Source organism: Mastomys coucha, unplaced genomic scaffold (assembly GCF_008632895.1).
Source record: "Mastomys coucha isolate ucsf_1 unplaced genomic scaffold, UCSF_Mcou_1 pScaffold18, whole genome shotgun sequence".
Classification (NCBI taxonomy): domain Eukaryota; kingdom Metazoa; phylum Chordata; class Mammalia; order Rodentia; family Muridae; genus Mastomys; species Mastomys coucha.
Window position 1 is genome coordinate 69,021,071 of NW_022196900.1, and position 27,122 is coordinate 69,048,192.

At 40.2% G+C, this 27,122-nt stretch overlaps 1 protein-coding gene across 1 annotated transcript in view; it reads left to right on the forward strand.

Moving 5' to 3' along the window:
• Nucleotides 1–776: 776 nt before the first annotated feature.
• Nucleotides 777–27,122, forward strand: part of Faf1 (Fas associated factor 1) — a 315,310-nt gene continuing 288,964 nt past the window's right edge. The window contains exon 1 of the mRNA XM_031378184.1: nt 777–1,263. Within this exon, the coding sequence (XP_031234044.1) occupies nt 1,219–1,263 (45 nt within the window). The 5' untranslated portion in view covers nt 777–1,218. The remainder of the gene's footprint in view (nt 1,264–27,122) is intronic.

The following is a 27,122-nucleotide window of genomic DNA, read 5'->3' on the forward strand; positions in this document are numbered from 1 at the left end:
ATAGGTTTTGGATGTTTTAGGTACAAAGGTTTCTGATTTCTGACCATAAGTTGAAAAACTTCAGAAATTATGAGTATTGTTATCATACTGTTACTTATGAAAGTATCTTAAATATATGAAATAGTGTATTCAAGTTTTCTGCACGTAGTGCTCTAAAAATGTAGATATTATAGCAGCAGAAATATTTTTCCTTAAATATCAACTTAAAAATGTTCAGCGTCCTTTCGAGGCCTGGAGCGATCCTCACCCTTTGAGTTCTATGTTCCACAGACACATGGTGTCTGTGCCTGAGATTGCAGACTCAGAAAAAGATGGTTCCAGATTGGGAGTGACAGTCTGTAAGCGGCTTTTCACCGTGAAAAGCTGAGAGTGAGGGGCTGATGAGAGGAAAACCGACGAGGTTGGGAATTCTGCTGGGCAGGCGGTTTACGTGTTGGAGTGTGCTGAGCCGAGCTCGGCTGAGGCTGGTTGTGTTTGGCGTGTGACTAAGCACGTGAGGCGCCGAATCACATTCCGGCCGCGGCCAGGGGGAGGCCGCCCCTCCAGGCCTAGGCTTCAACCCAAACCGGAATAACCTGTCGCGGGTCCTCCGGCTCCGGGGGGGGGGGTGTGTGTGTGTGGGGACGCACCTCGGCGTCCCAGCCACACGGGCAGGCGACCCCGCCCGCCAGCCGAGCGCCAAGCGCTTGACAGGAGGGCAGTCACGTGACAGCCGCAAAGCGCCGCTTTGCGACCTCGATGACAGGCAAAATGTGCGACAGCCCAGGCGCCGGCCAACCAGGGGCGGAGGCGGCGGCCGGGGAGGAAGCGGAGGAGGCGGAGGCGGCTGTGGCGTTGGCCCGCCTGCTCGTTCTCTCGCTTTCCCCGCCCCCGTCGGGTTGGCCGTGGCTGTGGGGAGCCGGGCGCGCGCTGTCGCAACCTGTCTTCCTCCCAGGCGGCGACGGAAGGACCGGCCCGGCATCGAGACCAGCCTCCCCGTCCGGGCAGCTGCGGCGAGGGCTCCGCGGGGCGCAGGCGGGCTCAGGGCGGCTGAAGGTTACCGAGTGCATGAGCACCTAGTCTCCCGCGCTGCCCCGCCCGCCGGTCCGCCGGCCCTCCCGCCGGCTCGCCCGCCAGCCCCTCGCCACCCGGCGGCGGCCGCAGCTTCGGCCGCAGGAGGCGCCGTCTCGCTCCCAGGTGCGCGCTTCGTTCCCGGAGCCGCGGAGCTCGGCGGCCGCCATGGCGTCCAACATGGACCGGGAGATGATCCTTGCGGATTTTCAGGTGAAGTGTCTGGCTCTGCTCGCTTCCCACCTCCAACTTGGCGCCTCGGGGTGGTAGCGCCGTGGCCTCTTCCTAGCGTTTCTTTGAGCACCGCAGTGGTTGTAGTGTGGGCTTTTCTACCCTACGTGGCTCAGGATGTGTGTGTATATTGTGAACCTTGGGGAACATGTATTTCATATGCTGTGTGTGTGGTATTGATATTTTTACGTTTGAGGATAGAATGCTTTGGGGGTTACTATGTATGTGGGCTCTTTGTCGGTCTTATGAGGAATGTGTATAATATGGATTAATCGTGGGGTGTTTGGGTTATGCCATGAGGGAACTGCGATGTGTGGTGTGGAGAGTGTTGCTATGGGTGTGGTGTATTGTATGAAGTGGAGAGTGAAAAGGTGAAGTGATGAGGAGGTGATGAGACTAGTCGGGCTTTGTGGTCCTTTTCAAAGAAGGCTAGGCAGTTGAGGCGCTGGAGGCCTTATTGCAATCTTTGGAGGACAGAAAATAAGAAGGCAGAGAGGCAGTGTGCTCTGATGTATCTCTGCAGTGAATTCACAAACTTAATAACCCGTTCACATTTGCAGTTTCCTTTCCCTTACAGACTTCAATTGTTTGGTGTCCTTTTATTAATTAATTGAAAGTAAAGCTCATTCTCTTACTGAGCTGTCCTGTAGTGATCCTGGCATGTAAGTATCTTAGAGAGGCCCTTTGAAAGTAGAGCACATCTGGAAAGATTTGCAGTTATAAACACTACCCTGTGAATATTTTCTTTGCCTTTTGATATTTACTGAAGAACACATTTTAGTACCATAATACACATTGTTTGGGATTATATTTATCAAATATAGGCAGATTTTTCTCCAACGCCGACATTACTTCACAGTCTCTATAGGCATCATTACATTTCTACTTAGTGTTCTGATGACCATTTTCCAAGAGGTTGCTCTGTTTTCTTTTCTAGTAGTTATGTGGTACACTAGGAATATGCTTATATATACTTTTTGATTATACTGCAACATACAAACTCAAAGGATGGTTTTAAAAAGAAAAGTTGGCCATAGCATTTTGTAGGCTTTAGAATAGCCTGAGTTCTTTATCTTAGATGCAGCCCAGTGTGGCATCTAATTTAATATAGTCTTCCTACCTCAGCGTCTCACAGTTCTGGAATTACAAGTGTGATTCACCATGTCCACTTCTTAGACGTAGTTTTTACCCAGTGTGTGTTTTGATGAGAAGGCTCTGAGCAGCAACAGATGGTGTAGTTTACCCTAGCCCTAATGTGATTATAACCTTGTTTTAATTTTGTAAATTTCTAAAACCTCTAATAACTTGTAAGTTGATTTCTGTCTTCTTTCTGTCATTCACTATGCTTGTTAATTTTTTTTTTTTTTGAGGCATAGTTTCAAGATATATATAGCTCAGGCCAGTCTTAATTGTTTCTTTAGTGTTGAGATTATAGGTGTGTATGCCATAATACCCGGGTCACTATTAATATTAACTAAAGGACTTGTCCCAGAGGCAGAGTAATATTTTTGAGGTACATCAAGACTTAAGTTTGGAAATCAAAATGATTATTTTTATCACATTATTAAATTCCAATAACATTTTCTTTCCCAGTCTTTCTTTCACATTGAAAATGTTTTCCTTTTGCAGTAGTTGGAGATTGTGTACCCACAGCTTTGTGCATTGTTAGGCAAAGAGCTCTACCCCTGGTCTACATTTCCAGCCAAAGATTTCTCTTATTAGAATGGTATTGGAATGATCTTATAGGCCAGTGACATATTGTGCACACTTGTTTATAAATGGAAAATTTTTTCTAATTCCATTTGATGTGAACAGCCTTCATATAGTAAAAAAGATACTTAGAAAACTGTGTCTCTGTACTTTAAACACATTAATCTTTTGTGTGTTTAGTAACCTGTGATCCTCTCACCAATTAAAATAGTACAATATTTTGTTTGTGTGGTCTTTCTTTAAAATTGATCATTGTAATCTTCTTTATTGTAGGTTTATTTTGGTATTAATTTAAAAATAAGCAATTAGAGGGGGAGGGAATAGTTTTTTTTTTTTTTTGGAGAGGAAACTGGGAAAGGGGATATCATTTGAAATGTAAATAAAGAAAATACCTAATAAAAAATAAGCAATTATCTATTATAAGAAAATCAAGAAACTTATTGTAAAGATTATACCACAAGTCCTGGCATGCAGCTGTGGGAAATGTAGCTCAGTGGTAGAGCACTGCCTAGTTTAGCATATATAAGCCCCTGGGTTTGATATGTAGTATCACATTCATACACACAAAAATGCATGTGTGCATATACACATATACACACAAACATAAGACAGAATATGTAGATTCTTGGGTATTGTTCAGTTGAGTACCTTCCCAAAAATGAATATAGTAAAATTATGTTTATTTTATGTGCTTGTGAGAATTTGTAATGATATGAGAGCTTAGCATGCTCTTAGAAAGGGCACAATTTATTTTTGAGACAGTGTTGTTAATATTATAAGGGGGTTTCTTCACCTTCCTTAGATCATTTAGCTCCCAAATAAAAGACACAAAACCTTTATATTTATAATGGACTTAAAAGCACCAGACCTGGACAGATATCAACCCTCTATGCTATTTTGCCTACTTTGCTATCAATAACCCTGAGATATCACTTGCCATATTCAGTATTGGCTGCTCCTACTCCAGCAGGGCTGCCTCAGGATCATGTGCTCACGATCCACCTACCGTGCCTTCTTCCTCCTTCTTCCTCCTCTCCTCATGGTCCCTGCCTGAGACCCTCCTATACCTAGAAGAAACCTTTGCTCCATTCCTCCCTTTCTCTTCTGCCCAGCCTAGGCTGTGGGCATCTTTATTAACCAATCATGGATAACTTGGAGGACAAGGGATCTGCTCATCTTGGAACAACCAGATCATGGGGTACAGAATTTAGCCTTTGAATACAAGCAGTACCAGACCAACCTCCTACAAGACAGTTTCTCTGTGTACCCCTGGCTGTCCTATAATTGGATCTGTAGTCCATGCTGTCTCTGAACTCGGACAGCAATGGCCTGCCTCTGCCTTCTGAGAGCTGGGACTAAATGTGTATACCACCATCATGTTGCAAAAGTGCAAAAATTTGAGTCAAATTTTAAGGATGCTTATACATGCTTGCTTACTTTTAGCGTTTACAATAGTGAAATATGGAACCAGGCTAGATGTTCACTAGAATATGAAAAGTAAGGAAAATGTGGTGTATACAATGGAGCTTTATTTTCCTTTAAAAAGAATTAATAATGATAAAAAAAAGAATGAGACTGGTTGTGGTGATATACACTTTCAATCCCAGCACTTGGGGGGGAGCCAGTGGCAGGGGGATCTCTTGAGTTCCAGGACAGCCAGGGCTACATAGAGAAGCCCTGTCTCAAAAAGGAAAGAAAATTAAAAGAAAAACTGAGGTTAACTCACTTGCGGATATTTATGTTGGGCAAAGTAAGATAGACTCAGAAACGCAAATATTGTCTGTTTTCTCTAATATACAGAATCTATAGGTATTTGTTTGTTTATATATACACATATACTATGATAGAAGGATTATTTGTGTGGTAGAAAGGGACCACTACTGAGAGGAGTGAAGGAGGGACAAATGCTTTTTGAGGAGGCAATATGGGCAAAAGTACAATACTGACTATTTATGAGACTGTCAAAATGAAACTCATTGTTTTTGTGTGCTAACTGAAAATTTTTAAAGTTCTGGTAGGATATTATGAAGTCATTAAGATGTGTAAAATTTATTGAAGATTTGGGGGAAAAAAAACCCTCAGTAAGCCAGGTGGTGGGAGCACACCTTTAATTCCAGTTCTGGAAGCCCTCTGTAGGTTGATCTCTATGAGTTCAAAGCCATCATGGTCTACAGAGCAGGTTCTAGGACAGCCAGGGAGAAATCCTTGAAAAACAAAACAAAACAAAACAAAAAGAAAGAAAAAAAGGACAACAAAAAACAACTCAGTTAAAACCTTTACATGCATTTGAGTACTTTATTTTCTAGTATTTGTATTTATTTATCCAATTATATAACATGAAGAAAGCAATTATTTTTATTTATTTTATTTTTATGTGTATGAGCACACACTGTAGCTGTACAGATGGCCGCTCCCACCCCGCTCGCTCCGGCCTCAAACACTGTAGCTGTCTTCAGACGTGTCAGAAGAGGGCGTCAGATCTCATTACAGATGGTTGTGAGCCACCTTGTGGTTGCTGGGATCTGAACTCTGGACCTTCGGAAGAGAAGTCAGTGCTCTTACCTGCTGAGCCATCTCGCCAGCTGAAAGCAATTTTTTTTAACAAGCTCAGAGAAAAAGCCTTTCTGAAACTCCTCCATTTGCTTTTAGGAGAAAAAAGATCAAGAGTTTGATATCTGCTGGATAGCTAGGTTATAATAAGTATAATGTCTAAATATGAAAAGGCTTTTGGTAAGGGATTCTCGATCATTTCACTTCAAGAGAGAATGCTTCTGTTGAAGTCAGTGACATGTGCTAAGTAGTGGGAATAAGATTATAGGTCACACTTCATGGCGAGGATTGGGCTTGTGGTTGGTTGAACTTACTACAAAAGAAATTGCCTTCAAATTCCCATCCCCTCCAGAGTGCTTAGCTAGCATGAGTGAGGGCCTTGGTTTGATCCCCAGCAATGAAACAAGCAGAGTAGAACTCCCAGTCCTTTCAACTAAAAAGTTTAATCATGGAAAATATATGACGGAATTTCCCGCAACTTTCAAGTGTGTACTTCAGTGATATTAAGTATTCATTGTGCTGTGCAAACATCACTGTCATTCATCTCCACTGCTCTTTTCATCCTGTAAAACTGTAATTCTGGGTGCATTAAATAATACGTTCTCATTTCTCCCTCTTTCTGCCTCCTGACAACTAACCTTCTGTTTTGTCTATATGAATTTGACTCTTCTAGGTACTTTATTTTACAGGAATCTTACCTATTTGTTCTTTTGTGACTAGTTTATTTCACTTAGTGTATATGAACTCAGGGTTTATCCTGAGATGAGGCATGTGTCAGAATTTTATTCCTTGTAACAGCTAAATAGTGTTCTTCCATATTTGGAAGTGCTGTATTTTGCTTACTCATTCATCTTCTGTGATACTTTAGGATGCTTATAACTTGTGGCTGCTGCTGTGAACAGTAGTTTAAAGTACTGTTAGAATCCCTTACTTCAGTGTGTTTGGGTTTATACGTAAGGGTAAAATTGCTGGATCACATGATAATCCTAAATTGAAAATGAAGTTTTAGTCTTTTTTGAGGACCTACCATTTTGTTTTCCTTAGCAAGTGCACCACCAAAATGCTTTGAATGAAGGAATACTAGCATTTTGCAGGGCTGGTCTCCCTGTATAGCTGAAGCTAGAGTCAAACTCAAGGTCATTGTGTCTCAGTCTCCAAAGTGCTGGGTTTGTAAATGTGGGTCACCATACCTAGTTCAATTAGTTACTTTTAAATTTAGTTCTGTTTAGTGAATGTAGAATTTGGAATATTTTATTTAAAAATGTTCAACCTGAGCCAGGCAGTGGTGATGCATGACATTAATCCCTGCACTTGGGAGGTAGAGGCAGGTGGATCTCTGAGTTTGACACCAGTTTGGTCTACAGACTAAGTTCTAGGATAGCCAGGGCTACATAGAAGAACTCTGTCTTCAAAAAAAAAAAAGGAAAAAATTAGCCTGTTTGCATATGTAGCAGCAGAGTAGTATTTATGCTGTTCTGGCTGGCTAGAGCCAAAAGAGTGTGTACAGAAATACCCTGAGTTAAAAAAAATAACCAAAATACATTTCCCCCAGTGTTTTTATAACAAAGAGGTGCAATGAGATGAAATGTTAAATCTTACTCTTTTAGGTCTCCCCTACAACTCCCCTTGGCTGGGTCTTACTCTATAGCTTTGGCTGTCTTGGAACTCACAGATATCAGCTCACCTCTACCTCCCAAGTGCTGTTTTTTTTTTCTTTTGTTTTTTGTTTTTTGTTTTTGTTTTTTGTTTTTTTTTTTTTTAAAAGAAGGCTGCTCATACCTAGGATGGCTTGGAACTCTGTAGCTCATACTGAGTTCATACACGTTTTCCTACTGTAGTCTTTCAAGTGCTAAGATGACAAGGGTCAACCTCCTTGCTCTTCTATGTTGCAGGAAATATTAAAATCGAACCAGCACATTCCTGAGCTCGTGCCAGCCACTCTCTGCCCTAGCGGCCTGGCTGACCATGCACTGGTGGGCAATGGCTGACCTGTTTTTATCTCCTGTAGACTCTGACTCAGAACTCCACAATCTCTCCACACAGCTCGCTAGGTTCCCACTGGTGGGTCGTTACTACGTCAACCCCTTGCTTCAAACTCCTATGACCTTTGTAGAGTACATCTGGCAATGCTGTACCTTTCTATCTTGAATCCAGTCGGAACCACCCCATGAAGGAAAACGACACACAAACTTAGTTCAGAATCAATGGTAACACAATCGCTGGGCGCCACAACTAAAATCCTAATCTTGTAAATCTTATTAAATCCAAATCCTCTGGTGGCGAATCCTGATGGATCCGCCATTGAAACTGGAAGACACTAGTAATTACATCTTGTCCTCACGCTATCCCTGTCCAAAAGGACCTAACTCTCCCCTGCTTCCTCTCTTCCTCCTCCAACCCAGAAGTCCCACTTTCTTTCTCAGTGATTGGCTCCTTTATCATTAGGGGATTGGTTCACAACAAGTCACCTAAGCATGACTCACACCTTGTCACATACATCAACATACAAATAGTACCAGGACTATCCATAACATTTTTAGTAATTGTAAAATTCTTCATTATTTTCTTCTTACAATTATGTTACTTCATTATTATTTTATTAATTATTTTATCAAACAAACTTTGTCCTGTTTGGTCTGCTTACAGATGGGAAAATAGTTACCTAACAATTACAACCGTTGTCAGTTCTAATATTAGTTACATCTTACTAAGTTGAAACAAACAACCTTCATGTCTTTCACTGGGTTTTTCCATGTGGCTGTCCTGGAACTTGCTTTGTTGATCAGGTTGGCCTTGAACTCACAGATATCCTTCTGCCTCTGACTCTAGACATTGAAGGTGTGCACTTTTATGTAGGGCTTCAAAGTCTTTTAACTTTTTGATTAATGTCATGGTAGAATTTGTTTTTCCGTTAAGAAAAAATTTACAACTTTTTTTTGGAAAAAAAAATACAAGTTTTATATATTTGGGAACAAAAAATAGTTTCGAAAGTTGGTTTTCTATTTACATTTTTTTTCTGTTAGTGAAAGAGATGAGAATCATTACTCAAGTGGAAAAAAAAATAGTAGTGATGTGTTGTTTCAGACATTCCCAGGAACCAAATCTCCTCTACCTAAAAAATATTTTTTGAGCTTAGTTGCTAAAAATATTTTCTGAGCTTAGTTGCTTCGGTTATAAATTTACATTTTTTTCTTTCTGTCAAATTTAGTATTTATTTTGATGCTATATTTCTTACAGAACAACTATTTTGCTTTGTAACTTTTCTCATTTGGGACTCATACATTTAAGTGCATTCTGCTTGTATATTTCAAGCCTAGTCTTCAATGATACCTCTCTCTGGTAAGTCACAAGTATATTGTTGCCATTCCTTTATAACACTTGGCCTTTTTAACTGGTATTTTGGTCTTTCTTTCTTTTTCAGTTTGACACAGATAGCTTCTGCAAAAGAGGATGTTTTTCCTTGTGATGATGTAGACTAGGGATTAAGCTAAGTATACAGGGGGTGTATTTCATGGCTGAGGGGAATTACCTTGAGTAAGAGATTGGATACTGTATGGAGGTAGTCTATTAACCTTTGTCATTTGTTTCTCTCTGTCTTCCTTACTTGAGGGACAGATCTGATCATACTGTTTTAGTATTCAGATTGTAGATCGTTGAGAAAAGAAATTTTTTCCACAGCAAATAAAATTTAATAGTTTGTAGTTAGGCTATGTAGTTATGACTTTGAGGTTCAAACTACTTGAATTTAAAATACTGCTGCCACTCATTCATCTTGTGATCTTTGACCAGTTATTTTTTATATCTACCCCAGTTTTGCAATATGAAAAATAAGTTAACACATGTAAAGCTATTAGAATTGGTGTCTGAAATAGAAAGTGATCAAAGTCTGTTATTTTTATTTTGACCACTTTTTACATTTGTGCGTGTGTCTTGAGTGTGTCTACATGTGCACACGTATGTCATAGTAGTAAACTTGTGGTGGTCAGAGGACACTTTGTAGGAGTCACTTATGTGCTTCCACCATGTGGGTCCCAGGGATTGAACTCAGGTCCACAAGCTCCGCAGCAAGCACCTTTACCTGGTGAGCACTCTTACAGGCCTCCAGCTTTGGCATTTTTTTTTAAAGTACACATTTGTTAAAAAATTAACTTCAGAGACTGCAAACCAACTCCAGAGATCATCTATTTAAAGCCCATGACCTTAACTTTTGTAGAAACTCCATGAAAAAGAGCTGACTTGTCCAAGTGTTGTGAGTTGGCTTAGAACAAAAATCTGTCCAGGCACATACGTGTAAAATAATTTGTTTTCTACTCAATTTGTCAGAGACTTTTTAGTTTTTGAGGAAAACAGACTTGCCATTCAGACATTTCTCCAAATGAGGAAACTTTTCCAGATAAATAGACAAATTGAGTTTGATGGCACATGCCTGCTTTCCCAGCTCCTCATGTAGCTGATATAGAACCAGTTACTTGAACACTTGAGCACAGACCTGCCAGGCCTGCCAGGCCTGCCAGGCCAAACAGTAAGATTTCGTCTCAGAGCAAGCACAGTGTCAGGAAGGAAGAGAGGGAGGGAGGGAAAATGGCTACTTTTCTCTAAATTTCTAGCCTTGCACTACAAGTGGTTCGAAACCATGGAATGAACATAGTCTATAGTTACTTGCTGAGCATGGTAGGGTTGATGCTTGTTGTTTGAGCTAGAGGATATCAAACTACATTTTGTAAATAAAAGTGTATTAGAATATTATCTCTCTCTCTCTCTCTCTCTTTTTTGTTTTTTTGTTTTTTTTTTGAGACAGGGTTTCTCTGTGTAGCCCTGGCTGTCCTAGAATTCACTCTGTAGACCAGGCTGGCCTCGAATTCAGAAATCCGCCTGCCTCTGCTTCCCAAGTGCTGGGATGAAAGGCATGCGCCACCACCGCCTGGCAGAATATTATCTCTTGACTGAGTTTGGTTTCTTGATACACTAACAGGAGAATTTTTGAAACTGGTTATGGCATGTAGGCCTAAAGAATTTACTGTGGATGACTTCAAGATGTAACTTATTCTTATTAGAGACTGTCCTTGAGCCTGCACTAACCCTTGTATAATACTTTACCTAATAAATCCTCTCTTGCCGGGCAATGGTGGTGCATGCCTTTAATCCCAGCACTTGGGAGGCAGAGGCAGGTGGATTTCTAAGTTCAAGACCAGCCTGGTCTATAGAGTGAGTTCCAGGACAGCCAGGGCTACACAGAGAAACCCTGTCTCAAAAAAACAAAAACAAAACAAAACAAACAAAAAACCCCCAAACAAATAAATCCCCCTTTTATTTAATACTTACCCATATTTTCACTCTATCTCTGTCTTTCCCTCTCTCTCCCTCCCTCTCCCTCTCTTTCTCCCCCCCCCCATACCACACACTCACTCATTCACACACTATAAGTGTTATATGCATGCCACAGAGGCCAGAGGATAACTTGCAGGAGATGGTTCTCCCCTTCTACCATGTGGGTCTCAGGGATCTAACTTGGGTTGTCAAACTCAGTGATAAGTGTCTTTACCTGCTAAGCCATCCCACTGGCCTCTGAAAATTTTTTTCTGTAGTATAAGTCAGGATTCCTGTGAACTAATAGGTGTCTCACTTTGAGAAAGAACTCCTTAGGAGTTCTTTAGTTCCATAGCTGGAAATGTTGATCTACATCTTCAAGATCTCATCTAGGATCCCCTGACGCATTACTACTTCAATAATTCTATAGTAAAACAAAGGTCCCATAAGGTTTCTAGACAGTCAGAATTGGATGGGTTTAACAGGAGGCTGGGATCACTAAAGTGAATCCTAGATGTTAAGCACTGACCTTTTTACATGCTTGAAGTTTGGCTTTGCTTTGATATGATTGTGACTGTGCCCTGGCTGCTGCTGCTGCTGTTCTTCCTCCTCCTCCTCTTCTTCTTCCTCTTCCTCCTCCTCTTCTTCCTCCTCTTCCTCCTCCTCTTCTTCTTCCTCCTCCTCCTCCTCCTCCTCCTCCTCCTCTTGGTTTTTTGAGACAGGATTTCTCTGTGTAGCCTCCTGGATCTCGCTCTGTAGACCAGGCTGGTCTCAAACTCAGAAATCTGCCTGCTTCTTCCTTCTTAAGTACTGGGATTAAAGGTGTGCACCACCACTGCCCAGCTTTTAATGAGTCCTTGATTATGGTGTTTTAGCACAGCAATAGAAACCCTAAGGAATTTATTCCTGAGGAAATTAATTCTTTATTGTCTGTGGAACCCTCATTGACTTTCCCTGAAGGAGATAACCAGACTAGATAATACTGATGCCCCTCTGCATCCGTCAAAATCTATCAATAGTTAGCTCTAGACCTATAACCAGATTTAAGTCTAAGCAGGCTCCTAGAGGGGAGATAGAAGGTGTCGTATAGTTCATGAAAAGGTTGTAGAGTACAACAGAATGTACTTTCAATACTGTTTAATGACTTTTCTAATTGATTCAAGCAGAAACCTGGGGAATATGTGTGGAAAAGGATTTTAAGAGTCTGGGATAATGATGTAAGGAACATAAAATTGGATCAGGCTGAGTTTATTTATATGGGCTCACTGTGTGGATATTCGAGGTTTAATATGGAAGTTTGGATAGTCAAAATAAAAGTGTCATAAGTTTGATTGGTTTGCTGAAGCGTTTGCCATACATTTATGACCTTCTGAGAAGAAGCTGGAGATGTCTGGTATCCCATGGCTTAGTGTTGATGACTGGATTTTAAGGTTCACAGAAATGGCAATGCTAGAGTAGCTAATATTACTTAATCTCCCCACATGGAAGGCACAGAAGACCTCAGTAATACTATGAGGTACAAAATGGTAGAAAGGACACTAGCACTGAAGAGCTTTATATTCACTCTTTTTGTTGTTCCAGGTTTTAGGTTTGGAGATGCACAGTTGCATGAATTAAATGGGATGGGTTTAGTTGGGCTACACAGTATCAGGGGCCAGGGCTAACATTGACTAGTCAAAGGCAGATGAGTATAGTTATGGAAATGGGCAGCACAGACAAAGCCAAGTCTATAATGGTCTGTGTAACTTTAATTTTTTCAAAACCTATTTTTAATGATGGTTCTTAAATGCTTTAACCTCCCGTGTAGCCCATCACCCACCAGAGGTAGTGGAAAAGAAAGGATAAAGGGGAATTGCACCTGTTTAGAAAGGTTCTTTGGAGCAACTCCAGTCTGTTGTCTGGAAATCAGTAGTTCAGTTTATAGGTTAGCAGGGGCAGCTCAACTCATTCGAAAACACTTCACAGATGTATCAACAGTCTGGTTTGGTAGAGTCAGGGTAGCAAACAGGAATCAGCAGCAGTGACACTACCTAGCAGAGACAGCCAGGTCTCATCCTTGGCATGAGTCAGCAGGAGGGACCAGGAAGGAATGCCAGGAGAAGTTCTTGTCTGTGCCTTTCAGCAAAGCTCAGATCAGCGAAGACTTGAGACCAACAAGCTTTGCACAGCCAGCTCTATATGCAAGCCTTGCTCAGCCCCCCATCACTGTCTGTCGACGAGTCCTTTTATACTCTCTCTAAACATCATGTGTCCTCCATGGGTCTTGCCTCAGCATAGTGTGTCTGTCTCACCTGACATCACTTTGCCAATCAGCCTGAGTCTGCAAAAGCAGAAAGAAAGTGCAGCACACCACCAGAAGTTTTTTGGTGAGTTTCTCTATATGGAGGTCAGAGAAATGCTGCGTAAGGTGAGCCAATACATGTGTGTTTTTAGCAAAGAATCCTTCATCACATGTCCTTTCACGTGCTTGGTTTAGCAGAACATCCTTTCACTTTATGTCTGCTTTAGGAAATGTTCCTTTACATGTTTGCAAAACACCATCCAACACAAGTGATGTTCCAAAGAACCCTTAAGTTTTCACTTCAGGTCTGGCTTGTAATGGGCAGTACAGGCAATGTGTTTTTTGGGGTGTCATGCTTTATATGGATCTTTGGTACTGGCTAATCATTCATGGTGTGTCTAGGAATGAAATAGATAAGAAACCTCATATATTTTTGTTTGAATTGTATGGGAAGAAGATTTCTGGTACACATGAAAAGTTACATTGGATTGTGGTGATAGAGGACTTTGGTTTTTGAACCATTTTCAGACTTTTGAACCATTTTGAACCAGGCTTTAGCCAGCAGATCCAGCATCCCTTGAGTGAAGTAAGGCAAGGTCACCCTAAGAATATACCTTGTTTATAGAGTTTTATTAGTACTTCTGTCTTGACCTAAGAGGTATCTACAGCTTTTTACAAGGGCGTCAGTATACTGGGAAAGAGGAAATACTCAGACTTTCTGGGGTCTATTGTGCTGGTTCTGAATTGATAGTGACTACTGGAGACTCCAAAAAGCATTTGTAGTCCTCCAGTTAAAGTAGGGGCTTTGGGATGTCAGGGGAATTAATGGTTTGTTTGTAGTTGGACTTACAGTGGATCCAGTGTGTCCCCAAATTCATACTGTGTTTATTTATTCATCCTATATTTATCATCCCCAGTTCCAGAATGTATAATTGGAGTAGATATACTTAGAAATTGGCAGAATTCACATATTGGTTCCCTGACCCATGGAGTGAGGGCTGTTATGTTTGGAAAGGCTCAATGGAAGTCATTGCCTCTACCATGCTACAAAGGAACCCAAGTCACTATTGCAGCCTTGGAGAAATTACAGAATTTAGTGCTACCATTAAGAACTTGACAGATACAGGAGTGGTGATTACTACAATATCTATCTGTAACTCTCCTATTTGGTCTGTGCAGAATATGGATCATGGAGAATGACAGTTGACTATTTCAAAGTTAATCAAGTAATGACTCTTACTGAAGCTGGCTGTACCAGCTGTCTTTATTTTTATATTTAACACATCTTTTGGTATATCGTATGCAGTTAATGATCTAGAAAATACTTTTTCTCAATATCTATCCATAAGAATCCCAGAAATCATGGGATTCTTGCTTTCAGCTGGTAGGACCAACATAATACCTTTAAAGTTTTACCTCAAGGATGTATTAACTCTCTAACCTTATATCATAACTTAGTCCAAAATGATCTTGACCAACTATCTCTTGTACAGAATGTTTCAGTGGCTCACTAAATAGATGGCATCATGCTGAATTGACAAAGTGAGCAGGAGGTAGCAACTGCTTTGAGTTTGTTGGTAACAATATATTTGCATCAGAGAATGAGAAATTAATCCAACCAGAATTTAAGGGCATGCTCTACAGGCACTACTAGCTGCAGCATTAAAACTGTTTTCTCGGACATCCCTGAAAGACACTGGTGAAGGTAAATTTCCCACTGGCCAGAACTTTAGGCAGTAAAGTATATACACGGTTGTACATTTTGCTTGGAAGGAGTGATGATTAGATGCATAATTGTTTACTGACTGGTGGGCTATAGCTAATGTTTTGGAAAGAGCATGATTGGAAAATTGGTGAGAAAGACATTAGGGAAAAATGTGGATAGACTCCTTTGACTAGACAGACAATGGGTATGAAGATACTTGTGTCCCATGTAAATGCTCATCAAAAGGTTGCTACAGCAGGAGTGGAATTCAGTAATCAAGGACATGAGATGACTGATTTTTGTGTGTAGTCAGCCTCTTTTCCCTGGTTGTTCCTGTAGTTGCCCAGTGGGCCCAGGGACAAAGGGGCCTATTCCTAGAATTATTTTCTCATAAAGTTTATCTATAAGATAAGTGAGCTCCCTCTAAAGAAAATCGTTGTTATTGCTTTTAATAAAGTCAGTACTTTTATTTGTAGATTTTAGTATTTTACAATCAAAAATATTTTAATGTCTTTCAGGTAGTAATTAATATATGGTTATAGGGTCAAGTTGTCAGAATGTATATGCCAAGGACCAGCCTCAGCTTGGGAGAGGGGTTGAGAGGAAGGGGTGTCTGGGAGCGACAAAAATATGGGTCCAAACTAGCCTGTTTTTTCTCTGTTCTACTTTCTCCAGAGATCACCAGACAGCTCTCTCTCTCTAGATAGCTTTCTCTTGCTATTCTAAAAAATTCTCTGGATAGCTCCTCTCTTGTAGATCATTATTTTACATACCAATCCAGTCATTTACTCCAGGTTTCCTTTTGATTATCCTGTGATAATCAAAGCATCTCATGAACCCAGCCCCCTAATTCTTAGGAGATAGCAAGCATACATTTTCTTTTAACATTGAAAAAGAATTCAGAGATCTGCCTGCCTCTGCTAAGCACAGCCAGTAAGCTAGCTGTGTGGGACCCCTTCCTGAAATTACCATTTCTGCCCACCTGGGGCTAACCATGCTCTATCCCAGGCTGACCCTGTACGCAGAAATCTGTATGCCTTTGTAAATATAAACAACAACAACAAAAAAACTTAGCTGGGTGGGATCTCCTTTGATCACCACTCCCTAAATCTCATCTCCTTTCTTAATGTCTTTCTGACAAGTTAGCTCACAATGCAGCTGCTTTCATTTCTTTAGATTTGTGAACCCCCTCATATAGTTCATATTATATCCTTATTTTTTGAGGAATTATATATTTTTGAACTCATTTTTGCAGAGTTCTTTCCCACAGCCTTATGGGATGTTCTGAAGGTCCCGTGTTTACCATTTTGCTGAGACATTAGCCACATCTTTGCTTCCTGGATTTGTGCTGTCTCTGATTATCAAGGAGTGATTAACATTAACAGGGAGGACCTTTCTTGAAGAAGGAACATAAAATATATACATTATTATATAAACAAATCTTATGTCCACAGCATCCATTGACACTTGTGGAGGCCCATGCCTGCTGGCCCTGTCTCAGGACAGGAACCATGTCATTCTGTTCCCACCAAGGCCATGCTGAACTTGGCAGGTGCACTTAGGTAGACCAGCTGGAGCTGGTATTTTGATTATTCCCTGAGCAGGACAGTTAACCTTTAATGGAGATCTGTGTAGACTCATATCTAGGTTAAAAAGAGTAGACTAAATCAAGTCTGATATCTGAGTCTGGACAATTACTTGGTAGCAGTAAGCCAAGTAGTTGGCTCACAACACAGACTACAATTTAGGTAGTCTAGATTAGGGGTCAGCAAACTATAGCCTGAGGGCCAAACTACCATCTGGTTCTGAAGATACAATACTATTGGTACCACAGCCATTCACTTTTATGTTTCTCTGGCCACATTTGTGCTCAGTAGAAGAGCAGAGTTGATAATATTACTTACAGAATCTGACATATTTTGAAGGTGCTTCATAGGAAAGTTTGCCGATCTAGATTAGTAGTGGTTTTTGTCCCCAAGGTGACTGTCTTAGTCAGGTTTTCTATTCCTGCACAAACATCATGAGCAAGAAGCATTTTGGGGAGGAAAGGGTTTATTCAGCTTAAACTTCCAGACTGCTGTTCTTCACCAAAGGAGGTCAGGACTGGAACTCAAGCAGGTCAAGATATAGGAACTGATGCAGAGGCCATGGAGAGATGTTTCTTACTGGCTTGTTTCCCCTGGCTTTCTCAGCTTGCTTTCTTATAGAACCCAAGACTACCAGCCCAGGGATGGTACCACCCACAAGGGGCCCTCTCCCCTTGATCACCAACCAAGAAAATACCCCACAGCTGGATCTCATGGAGGCACCTCCCCAACTGAAGCTCCTTTCTCTGTGATAGGGATATTAGCAGTGTTTGAAGATGTGCTACTGATGCTTAAAGGCCAAAGATACTGATAATATCTGTAAAGCATGGGATAGCATCCCACAATGAATTATCAGGTCTTAAATGTTGATAGTGCTAAAACCTGACCAAAATCAATAAATCTCAAACTTTAGTATATACCAGAGTAACTTAAAGGGTTTTCTAAACTGTAGGTTGAAGGTTATTCAGTGAATTGAATTGGATCTACACATTTTCATTTGTATCAGATTCCTAGAACTTGAGAATCACTTGATCAAGGATGATTTTTGAAATTCCGTCCATGGTTTTCATTCTTTATTTTTTGTCCCATTTCTATGACTTAGGAAAAAAGGTGTTTTTTTTTTTTTTTTTTTTTTTTTTTTTTGAGACTTGGTGTTACTTCATCATTCCATGTCTTGGACTCTTATTTCCTTTTGGAATACTTCTATTTATTCTTTAAGAACCCATGCCCAGCCAGGTGGTGGTGGCGCACGCCTTTAATCCCAGCACTTGGGAGGCAGAGGCAGGCAGATTTCTGAGTTTGAGGCCAGCCTGGTCTACAGAGTGAGTTCCAGGACAGCCAGGGCTATACAGAGAAACTCTGTCTCGAAAAAACCAAACAAAAACAAAAACAAAAACAAAACAAACCATGCCCTACCTTTTGTGTATAACATTCACAACCTATATACCTACTTTGGTCTAGTAATTTATTCTGTATCTTGCCCATGTTTCTGTCTTTTTAGTCTTTTTACAGGGCTATTGATCAGTTTGCGTATTTTACTCTGTACTGTCAGTTCTTGGTGGACCCTCTTGCCTAGTTCCTAGCCATGTGTTACTGCAGAAACTAGTAAGAGATACTTAGTGAATTCTTACTAGAAAAGACTGCTGTGAAAAAGACAGGGTAGAACTTAAATTTTGTGAGTTTTGTGTGCACGTGTGAGTGTGTTGTTACACGTGTATGTAGATATGTGGGCATGAGCATCTGTGGGGAGATCACAGGACAACTTCCCATGTTGCCCCTCAGGTACTATCACCCTTTTATTTATTTGCTTTTGGGGACAATTTTCTTACTGGCTTGGAATTGGTCAAATAGCTGGGCTGATTGGTCAGTGAGCCCCAAGAACTTCCCTGTCTTCTCTCTAATGTGTGTGACACCATGCCTTTTTTTTTTTTTTTCTTTTTAAATGGGATTTAGGGATTTGAACTTAAGTTATTGCCTCATTAAAAAAAACATTTTTTAGCCGGGCAGTGGTGGCACACGCCTTTAATCCCAGCGCTTGGGAGGCAGAGGCAGGCGGATTTCTGAGTTCAAGGCCAGCCTGGTCTACAGAGTGAGTTCCAGGACAGCCAGGGCTACACAGAGAAAAAAACAAACAAACAAAAAAATTTTTTTTATTTAATTTTAGGTTGTATGTGTGATTATTTTGCCTGTATGTATATATGTATACCATGTGTAGAGGCCAGAGAAAGCAAAAAATCTCCTGTAACTGGAGTTACAGATGGTTATGAGCCACCATATAGGTGGTGGGAATTGAGCTGGGTCCTGTGTATGAGCACCAAGTGCTCTAAACTGCTGAAGTAGCTCTACAGTCCAAGCTCTATTTTTTGGTATATTTTTAAAAGATTCATTGAAATATTTTAAATAATAGAATTTTGAAAGGTAAAAATTAAACATAATTAAATATTAAATTGAAGGTTATAACTTCATAATGACCCCTTATAAAAAAACAAAATAACTCAATTTTGGCTTAGCTTTTTTTTCATTTTATTCACTCATTTATTTATTTATTAATTATTTATGTGTGAATGTGTGTGAGCCTACATACACAACAACCATGCACATGGAAGTCAGAGGAGAACCAAAGGAATCTGTTCTCTCCTTCTATCTACCATGTAGGTCCTGGTGATTGGATTCAGTTGTGAGGGTTTGTGGCAGAGCTATTTACTCCTTGAGCCATCTTTTTGTCTTTGGTTTAGGTTTTATAGAGGGGCTTAGTGAGACTGTGGTAAAAATATCAAGGTTTGAGTCTAATAACTTTGTAAAACTTGAACTACTGAGTTGCTATGCCAGTTACTCTTGACATAGTATTATATAATTTTTTTCTGTGTTGCTGGGCTTTGACCCTTGGGCCTCCCTCTGTGAAGAGGTATGTAAAAATAGGCATAAGGTAGATATTTATTGATCATAGAACATTAAGAAATTTATCAAAACAATTTTTTCTGTATACATGTAATTTCACTATTAAAGAAAAAAGCAAAGGAATGTTAGATAGATGTACTAGTAATAGATACGTGCCTGCACTTGAGGGTGAAAGGATGCAAATTTAAAGCTTTTGTGGGAAGAAAACAAATTTGGTAGAACTTTGGTTTGCCCAAGAGATGGGGTATAAAATGTTTTATGTTTCAGTCTCTCCTTTGGAGGAAATCTTTGACGCTTATATGACATGGTGATCTTCAAATGTGCTGGGCAATATTCATAGCTATTTTGGGACACGTGTCCTGTGGGCTACAGGTTGGACTTGCCTGTTTTAAAGCAAAGCCCCTGGTGTAAAATGAATTATTTTTAATATAAATGTAACCAGTGAATTAATTCAGGGGCTGTATTTCTTTATCTTTGTTAGTTCCTAGTAACAAAAAGAAACAAGATCTGTTTCAAGCTATTCCTCAACAGCTGATCTACCTTAACCTCTAAGCTAATCTGGCTTCCTCCCAGCTATGATACTTGCATATTATTATTGATGGGGTTCTTTTGGCTTTAGATGTTTTTTTCACATGGTGTCTTCTCAGACCCTCTTTGTCTCTGGGCGATCTGAATCTCCCCCCTACCCCCCATCCCCGCATTCCTTTCCTTTCTCTCTACTTTCCTGGCTGGTGGATAGATATCTCACCCTATTCTCTCTTCTGCCTAGCCACTGCATGATCAGCATTTATTGACAAGGCAGAGAATAATGGTAAGAATTGTTTACACAAACTTGAGACAGGAGATTCTTGATATAAACATTAAAATGTTGTGTCCAAATTGAAACATGTTACGAGTCAAGAGAAATCAGCATTTGAATAACAGAAAACATATTCTGGTTCAGTGGGGTCTTTAATTCACAGAAGTCTAACCTTAAACCTGGCCCTGGTTTACTGATGGTTCAGGAGGGCTGGAAATTGACAGTGCGTGCTTAGCTTCTGAATCTGTTGAGCTTTGCATCAGGTATGTAAACTGATAATAGATGTGAATGCTATTTGATTTGGCAGAACTCCAGGCTGTGTTTGTAGCTCTGGCTATATTTTCCTTGATAAAACTTGTTATATTTCTACTGACCCTTGCCTATTGATGATGGTCTAATACTTGAAAAGCTATAGACTGTTAAAGTAAAAATAGTTTTTTTTTTTTTTAAACTTGGAAACAATGGAAACAAATTATAGCTTTTGGCTAAGCCATCTCTATTATTCATATATATGCCTATAGTAAGCACTCATTTTTCTAGTGAAGCCCACTAGAATCAGACTTCTGATCGCACCGTGGCCTTCACTGGTTGGTTATATTTGTCATTGAAAAAAAAAGTGAAACAACCATTATAAATTGGATGCAAAGATTTGATTTTCAGAGCTATCAGTGATACCTCATTGATGTTGACACTTTTCCTTGTTGTAATATTCTGCTCTTATGTAGTCAATTGATTCTGTTCTAACCATTGTGGCTCTAGTCTAGACTCTTATGTTATACTCTTGAAATTTTGGATCACTTTCAGTCTGCTAGTGGTTTCTTCTTTATCACAAAAGTTATTGTCTAGTGAGCCAGTAGTCAAGATACAGTGGGACCATCCATTTTTCCTAATCTCCAGCATCTGGTTTGTGGATGAACACTGAATGTTGGGACAACTTTTTAAAAAACTGGCTCAGAGATTTGCGATTTTACACCTTTCATTGTCTTTTCCTGGTTCATACATCTGATACTGGTTATTGAATGCACCTGTCACCAGAAAGGGCTCATTTCATTTGTCACTTACTGGGTAATACTCAAGACAGAAAGATAGGTTAATATTTTGAAAAATTGGGATCCTACTCTGATGTTCTGGGACATGTTTTTTCATAGTAGGAACCAAAGGCCTTCTCGGCTGTGTATACAGTTGATATGATGGCTAGACCAGAAGATTCCTTATGGAGTTCAGTTACCTGGATTCTGTTTTGGATTGATTATGGTGTCAGTTACTTTTCAGTTACTGTGATAAAACACCATGACTAAAAGCAACTTATGGAATTAATTTTGGCTATGGTTCTAGAGGTTTAAGAGTCCATTATGGTGTGGAACATGGCAGCAAGTACAGGTAGCTGAGAGATCACATTTTCAACTGTAAACCCAGCAGAGAGAACAAATTGGAAGTGGGACCAGGCCTTAAACTCTTAAAGCCCACTGGAGTGACATGCTTCCCTCAGCAAAGCTGTACCACCAAAAAACTGGGGTCCAAGGGTCCAGAGGCCTGACTGAGCCTTTAGGGAACATTTCTCACTCAAACTACCACAAAGCCAGTAGTGGTAGCACCTGTCTTTACTCTCAGCCCTTGGGAGGTAGAGGTAGGCACGTCCCTTAAGTTCGATACTAGCAGAGTTAGATACATTGTAGACTGCACTCCAAGAAACTAAATCAACCAACCAACCAGACAGCGCCTCAAGCCCCCAAATGTTCCCAAACACTGCAACCCTTCAGACTGAAAAACAAACAACCGCCCCACCCCACCAAAACAAAAACCCCAAAATATCAAAACAAAACAAAACCTCCCAACCCACCACAGTAGGGTTCTAGATCACCAAAATAAGAAACAATTTTTTCTTTTTCTTTTTCTTTTCTTTTCTTTTTTTTTTTTTTTTGAGTACGCTGTCATGTCTTCCTATGATGACTTACATGGGCTAGTGGAAGTCATAATGTTGGTGTCTTAGTTACTTTTTCTGTTGCTGTGATAAAATACCTTGACAGAAGCAACTTAAGGAGGAAGGGCTCATTTTGGCTCAGAGTTGTAGGATCCAGTTCATCAAGACAGGAAAATCGGGGCTGTAGGAAATGTGAGCAGTTGCTCACATTGTTTTCATAGTCAGGAGGAAGCGAGCAGTGGACATTGGTGCTGTGCTAGCTTTCTCCTGTTTTTAGACTCCCTGCCTACTTTTACTCTGGACAAATTATATGGGTTGAACTGGTTGTCTTTATTCAGTCCTTTAAATGCAAGGATTAGGTTGAGTTACTTGAACTGAACTGAGGGTTCTGAGTTGAACTGGGGGACACAGGTTGAAAGTTCTTAGACTGATGTATGTCCTACTTGGAAAGACAATTAAAAAGAACTCTTTGTTTCCAAGTGTACTGTCTTGTGTCCTTTGGTGCTATACTTTTGTGTAAACCAGTCCTGTATACATGGACCCTTTGTACTTTTGAATGTTTAAGAAAACATAAGTAGATCTCACAGCCTTTAGATTAGGGCTTCTTAAACTTTTTCTGCTTGCAACTCCTTTTCACCTGTGATATATTTTGGTTTTTAGAGAAAGGGTTTTTCTGTGTAGCTATTGCTATCCTGGGACTCACTCTGTATCAGGCTGGTTCCTCCTGCCTCTGCCTCCCAAGTTCTAGGATTAAAAGCATGCACCACCAGGCCCTGCTAACCTGAGATATTTTTATACAACTCTGTGTAGGGTAAATAAATATTTACTGATCATAAAACAAAGAAATTTATCTTAAAACAATTTTTTGTATACATAAAATTTCACTATTAAAGGCAATAGCAAACTTGTATACCAGTGAGATAGATGTACACTTGTTTATTTTTTTAAAATATATTTTAAAAAGCATTTCATGTATATGGTTGTTTTGCTGCATGCATTTATAACTTTTTGCATTGTGTGCATGTCTGATGCCCATAGAAGCCAGAAGAGGGCATCAGATTCTCAAGACTGGAGATACAAAAGGTCTGAGCCATAATATGGATGCTGAGATTTGAACTTGGGTCTGCTCATCTGCTGAGTCATCTCTTCAGCCCCATACTTATTTATTTTTACTGAAAGCATTAAATCTTGTTGGAATGTTTAACACTATGGCATGTAGAGCACCTTCAACATTTTTTAGAGTTGATTTTGATTTTATAATCATCAATGTTGAGATAGTTATTTTGTAGAAATGCATAGTAGTACAAAGTGGCAAAGGTATGTTTATAGCCATATAAGAAACTGTTGGCAATTTTGTTCACATCAAAATTAATTTAATTATTACTTTTTAAAAAATAAAAATAAAATGTCAGCCGGGCATGGTGGCGCACGCCTTTAATCCCAGCACTTGGGAGGCAGAGGCAGGCGGATTTCTGAGTTCGAGGCTAGCCTGGTCTACAGAGTTGCCACGGGCTGGCCGATCTGGGCCTCCCTCAACCCGCGGGAGAAACGGGGGTCCTAGTCAGGTCGACAAGACGTAGGCGAAGAAATGATGGCAGAGACGACACATGAAGTATAGGATCTAAATGTATTTCTTAGAAATGGCATTAGACTTTTACAGTCATTGCAAAAGAGAGATGGTAAATCTGGCAGCTCAATAGTTGAGGTACATCTGAGGCTATCTGAAACATACTGGGTTTAAAGCAGCAGCTATCTCCTCTGAACTGGTGCTGCATTCCCCGGGCCCAAGCGCTCTGGGCCCGGGGGACTGTGGGATGCATGAATCTGAGTCCTAGCCCATCTAAGTTCTAGTGCTAGTCCTGCATGCGAGTCCAAGTCCTTCTCCCAGTCCTAGTATACAAAGTAAAAAGCAGGCTTAAGCAGGGCAAATTACAAGAGTCACGTAGACAAATGACCGCACATCAAGGTCAGTAGGGTCTGGTAGCTAGATGTGAAGCAGGAGGAAGAGGAGTGGAACTCCCCCTGTTGAGGCATTTTGATATTCCTATGCTAATTCTCTGGTTCTTGCTGGGGGCAATGACCAGGAGGTTTCAATCTAGCATTTCCTGTTAATTCTCTGGGCCTAGCTGGGGGCAAGCAGTGGGGAAAGCTAACACTTTTAGCTAATGTCCTTGAGTGAGGGAAACCCTTCATTACTCTCTAGTATGCAAAACATTTCTAACTATTGTAAACTATCTATTGCCCTAAGAAATGTACTCGACCTCTGTTGCTAGCTCTGAGGAGGCAGATACTTTGAGAGAAATTGCAAGCTATGGACAGCTTGGTATTAAACTAGGATAGTTGGAAACATTGTGCTGGCCAGAAAACAATGCCCAATCTTAACTATTAACGAGTCATTTCTTGGGGTACCTTTATGCCTAAATATGAGGGCGTGTTGATGATTGGAAAGACTAATCTGGAACACGTCTGAGTTAGGGGATACCAGCGACGGTCTGAAATCCAGGAGGCACAGAACTCCTTTTGGATCCTTATTGCCTCTTAACCTTTATCCCCGATATTTTGGATGTGACTGGAGTAGACGAGTGTGCGTAGCACAGAGTGAGTTCCAGGACAGCCAGGACTGTACAGAGAAACCCTGTCTCAAAAAAACAAAAAACAAAACAAAACAAAAAAAAAGAATGTCAAACCAGCAACTCAAACAGCACTAAAAATCTACCAACACAATTAGATACTTAAGTGCTGAGGAATGATGGTGTGGAAGTATTTTGTTTCCACAATTAATCCATTATGTTTCTATAAGAGCAGAAAACTGTGTAAACAAAACCACAAATTCATTATATACTATAGTCTCCAATCTGAACCAAGGCATTTCAGGTGGCAATATTCATGATTCTTTAAGGAGTCATGACCCTTAGTTTAAGAAGTTGAGTTCTTAGTTACAGATGTAGTGGTGGTGGATGCAGGTCTGTAATCCCAGAATTTGGAGGTGAAGGAGGAAGATCACAAGTTCAAGGCTAGCTTAATTACAGTAACTTAGAAGCCATCCTGTTAAGTCCAAAGAGACTATACAAAACAGAGTGAAACAAAGCTAAATAAAAACAAACCATTTTTAAATCTGTGTTAGGGTTATAGGTGTATGCTACCACATTTGCCTTTCATTCCCCTTTCCTTTCTGTAGGTTTTGAATTTTCAAAACTTTCTTTTATTAAGGGCACTTAAATGCTTTAACTTCCCTTCTAGCCTACCACCTACCAGAGAGGCAGAGGAGGATGTGGACCTGTTTAGAAATAGTTCTTTGGAGCAAATCTAATCTGTGATGTCAGGATATCAGCAGTTCAGTTTACACAGATCAGCAGTGAATCAGCCGTGGCACATCAATCCATTCACAAGTACCATTCATGAATCAGCAATGGCAGTTTGATCCATAAAAATACCATGCGGTTCTGCGAAATGGCCTGAGTCCTCAGATGCAGCCGCTGGAACACCACCAGAAGTTCTCTGGTGAGTTTCTCTCTATGAAGTCACGACAAATGATGACCAGCAAAGAGTGGCAAGGTGAACCAATACCACACAGCATTGTTTACTGTTATATTTATACCCTTCCAAACATCACATTGTTCTCTCAAGAATCTGCTTTAGCAACACATCACATGCCCTTTGAATGCTTTCAGAAGAGCACCGTTGTCTGTTCTCAGCAAAACACCCCTCCCATGTGTTTCTGCTTCAGCAAAAACATCCTCTCATAAGACAGTTTCCAGAAAAACATTACATAACACAAACAAGTTTCAAAAAACCCCAGAAATTTTCACTTCATCTTTCTGCTTCTTTTTCCTGAGATGGAGTCCTACAATTTTGTTCAGGCTAACCTCATATTCAGGGTCCTGCTTCAGGTTACCAGCAGTGTATCTGAATTGATGATGACTTGTAACTATACAGAGTCCTAAGATGATTTAGAGTATCACCAGACAATACTTGTATTGCTTTAGGTGTTATCTTTCTCTTACAAAGCTATGAGTAGTTAATCATGAAGGCTTTGTGTCATCTAAACACTATAGCTTGATTAACTTTCTACCCTCTTTATTCCTCACAGTGGAGATTAAATGCCACTCTGAATTTTGGAGGAGACAAACCATATTCATATAGTTACAGCATACTTTGTTCATCTTAAATGTAATCATCTGAACTGTTCTAATTCAGTGGAGAACTTGATTTTGTTAATTTCCATCCTTCTACTTAAGTCATCTCTTAAAATGTCCTCCGTCATTTTTTTTTTTTGTTGTTGTTGTTGTTGTTCCATATTTCCTTTGGATTTCTGCATGGTTCTTTCCACTTACCCCCTTTTCTGAGTACCTTCCCCAGCCAGTTCATCAACTGTAGTCTTTTCCAGTTTAAAATAGCATCTACTATGTTCTGTTCTTCATGATTCTATGTTTCTTTTTTTTCTCATGAAAGTTCTATTTTACTTTAAGATCTGTCATGTCCATTTCCTTCACTCTATCCATTTCATATTTTTTTTAGGTAATCCCCTTTGTTTATATTTATTTATTTATTTTGAGACAAGGTTTCTTTCTATAGCCTTTGCTGACCTGGAACTCACTCTGCTGGCCTCGAATTCAGAGATCTGCCTGCTTCTGCTTCCCAAGTGCTGGGATTAAAGGCAGGCACCATGGCTTTCTTTAGTTTTAATTATCCAGTTTATGTAAGTTTCTGGTTTCCAAAGGAGAAGAGCCTAAGTTTTCACTTCTTACCCCCTTATTTTTTGATTTTTGAGATGGTATCCAAGCCTAGGTGAAGGCCTAGGTTGGTCTGGAATTTTGTATACCTAGCCCATCCTCAAACTCATACTATTTCTCTAGATGTACACTAGCCCATCCAGTTCCTGCCTCATCTTTTAATCTCATATTCAGTTACCATATAGAACAAAGGTCATATTTATTGGCATTCATGGAAGCTGCACCCCTGGAGCTCATGAAAGTGGTATTTTTTAAGATCCTTGCATGTCTTACAGGCAGCTTGACCAGAGTCTACACTCTCTTGCGGTTTTTTTTTTCTTATAGTTTTTAATGGTATTTCTTTTTTTTTTC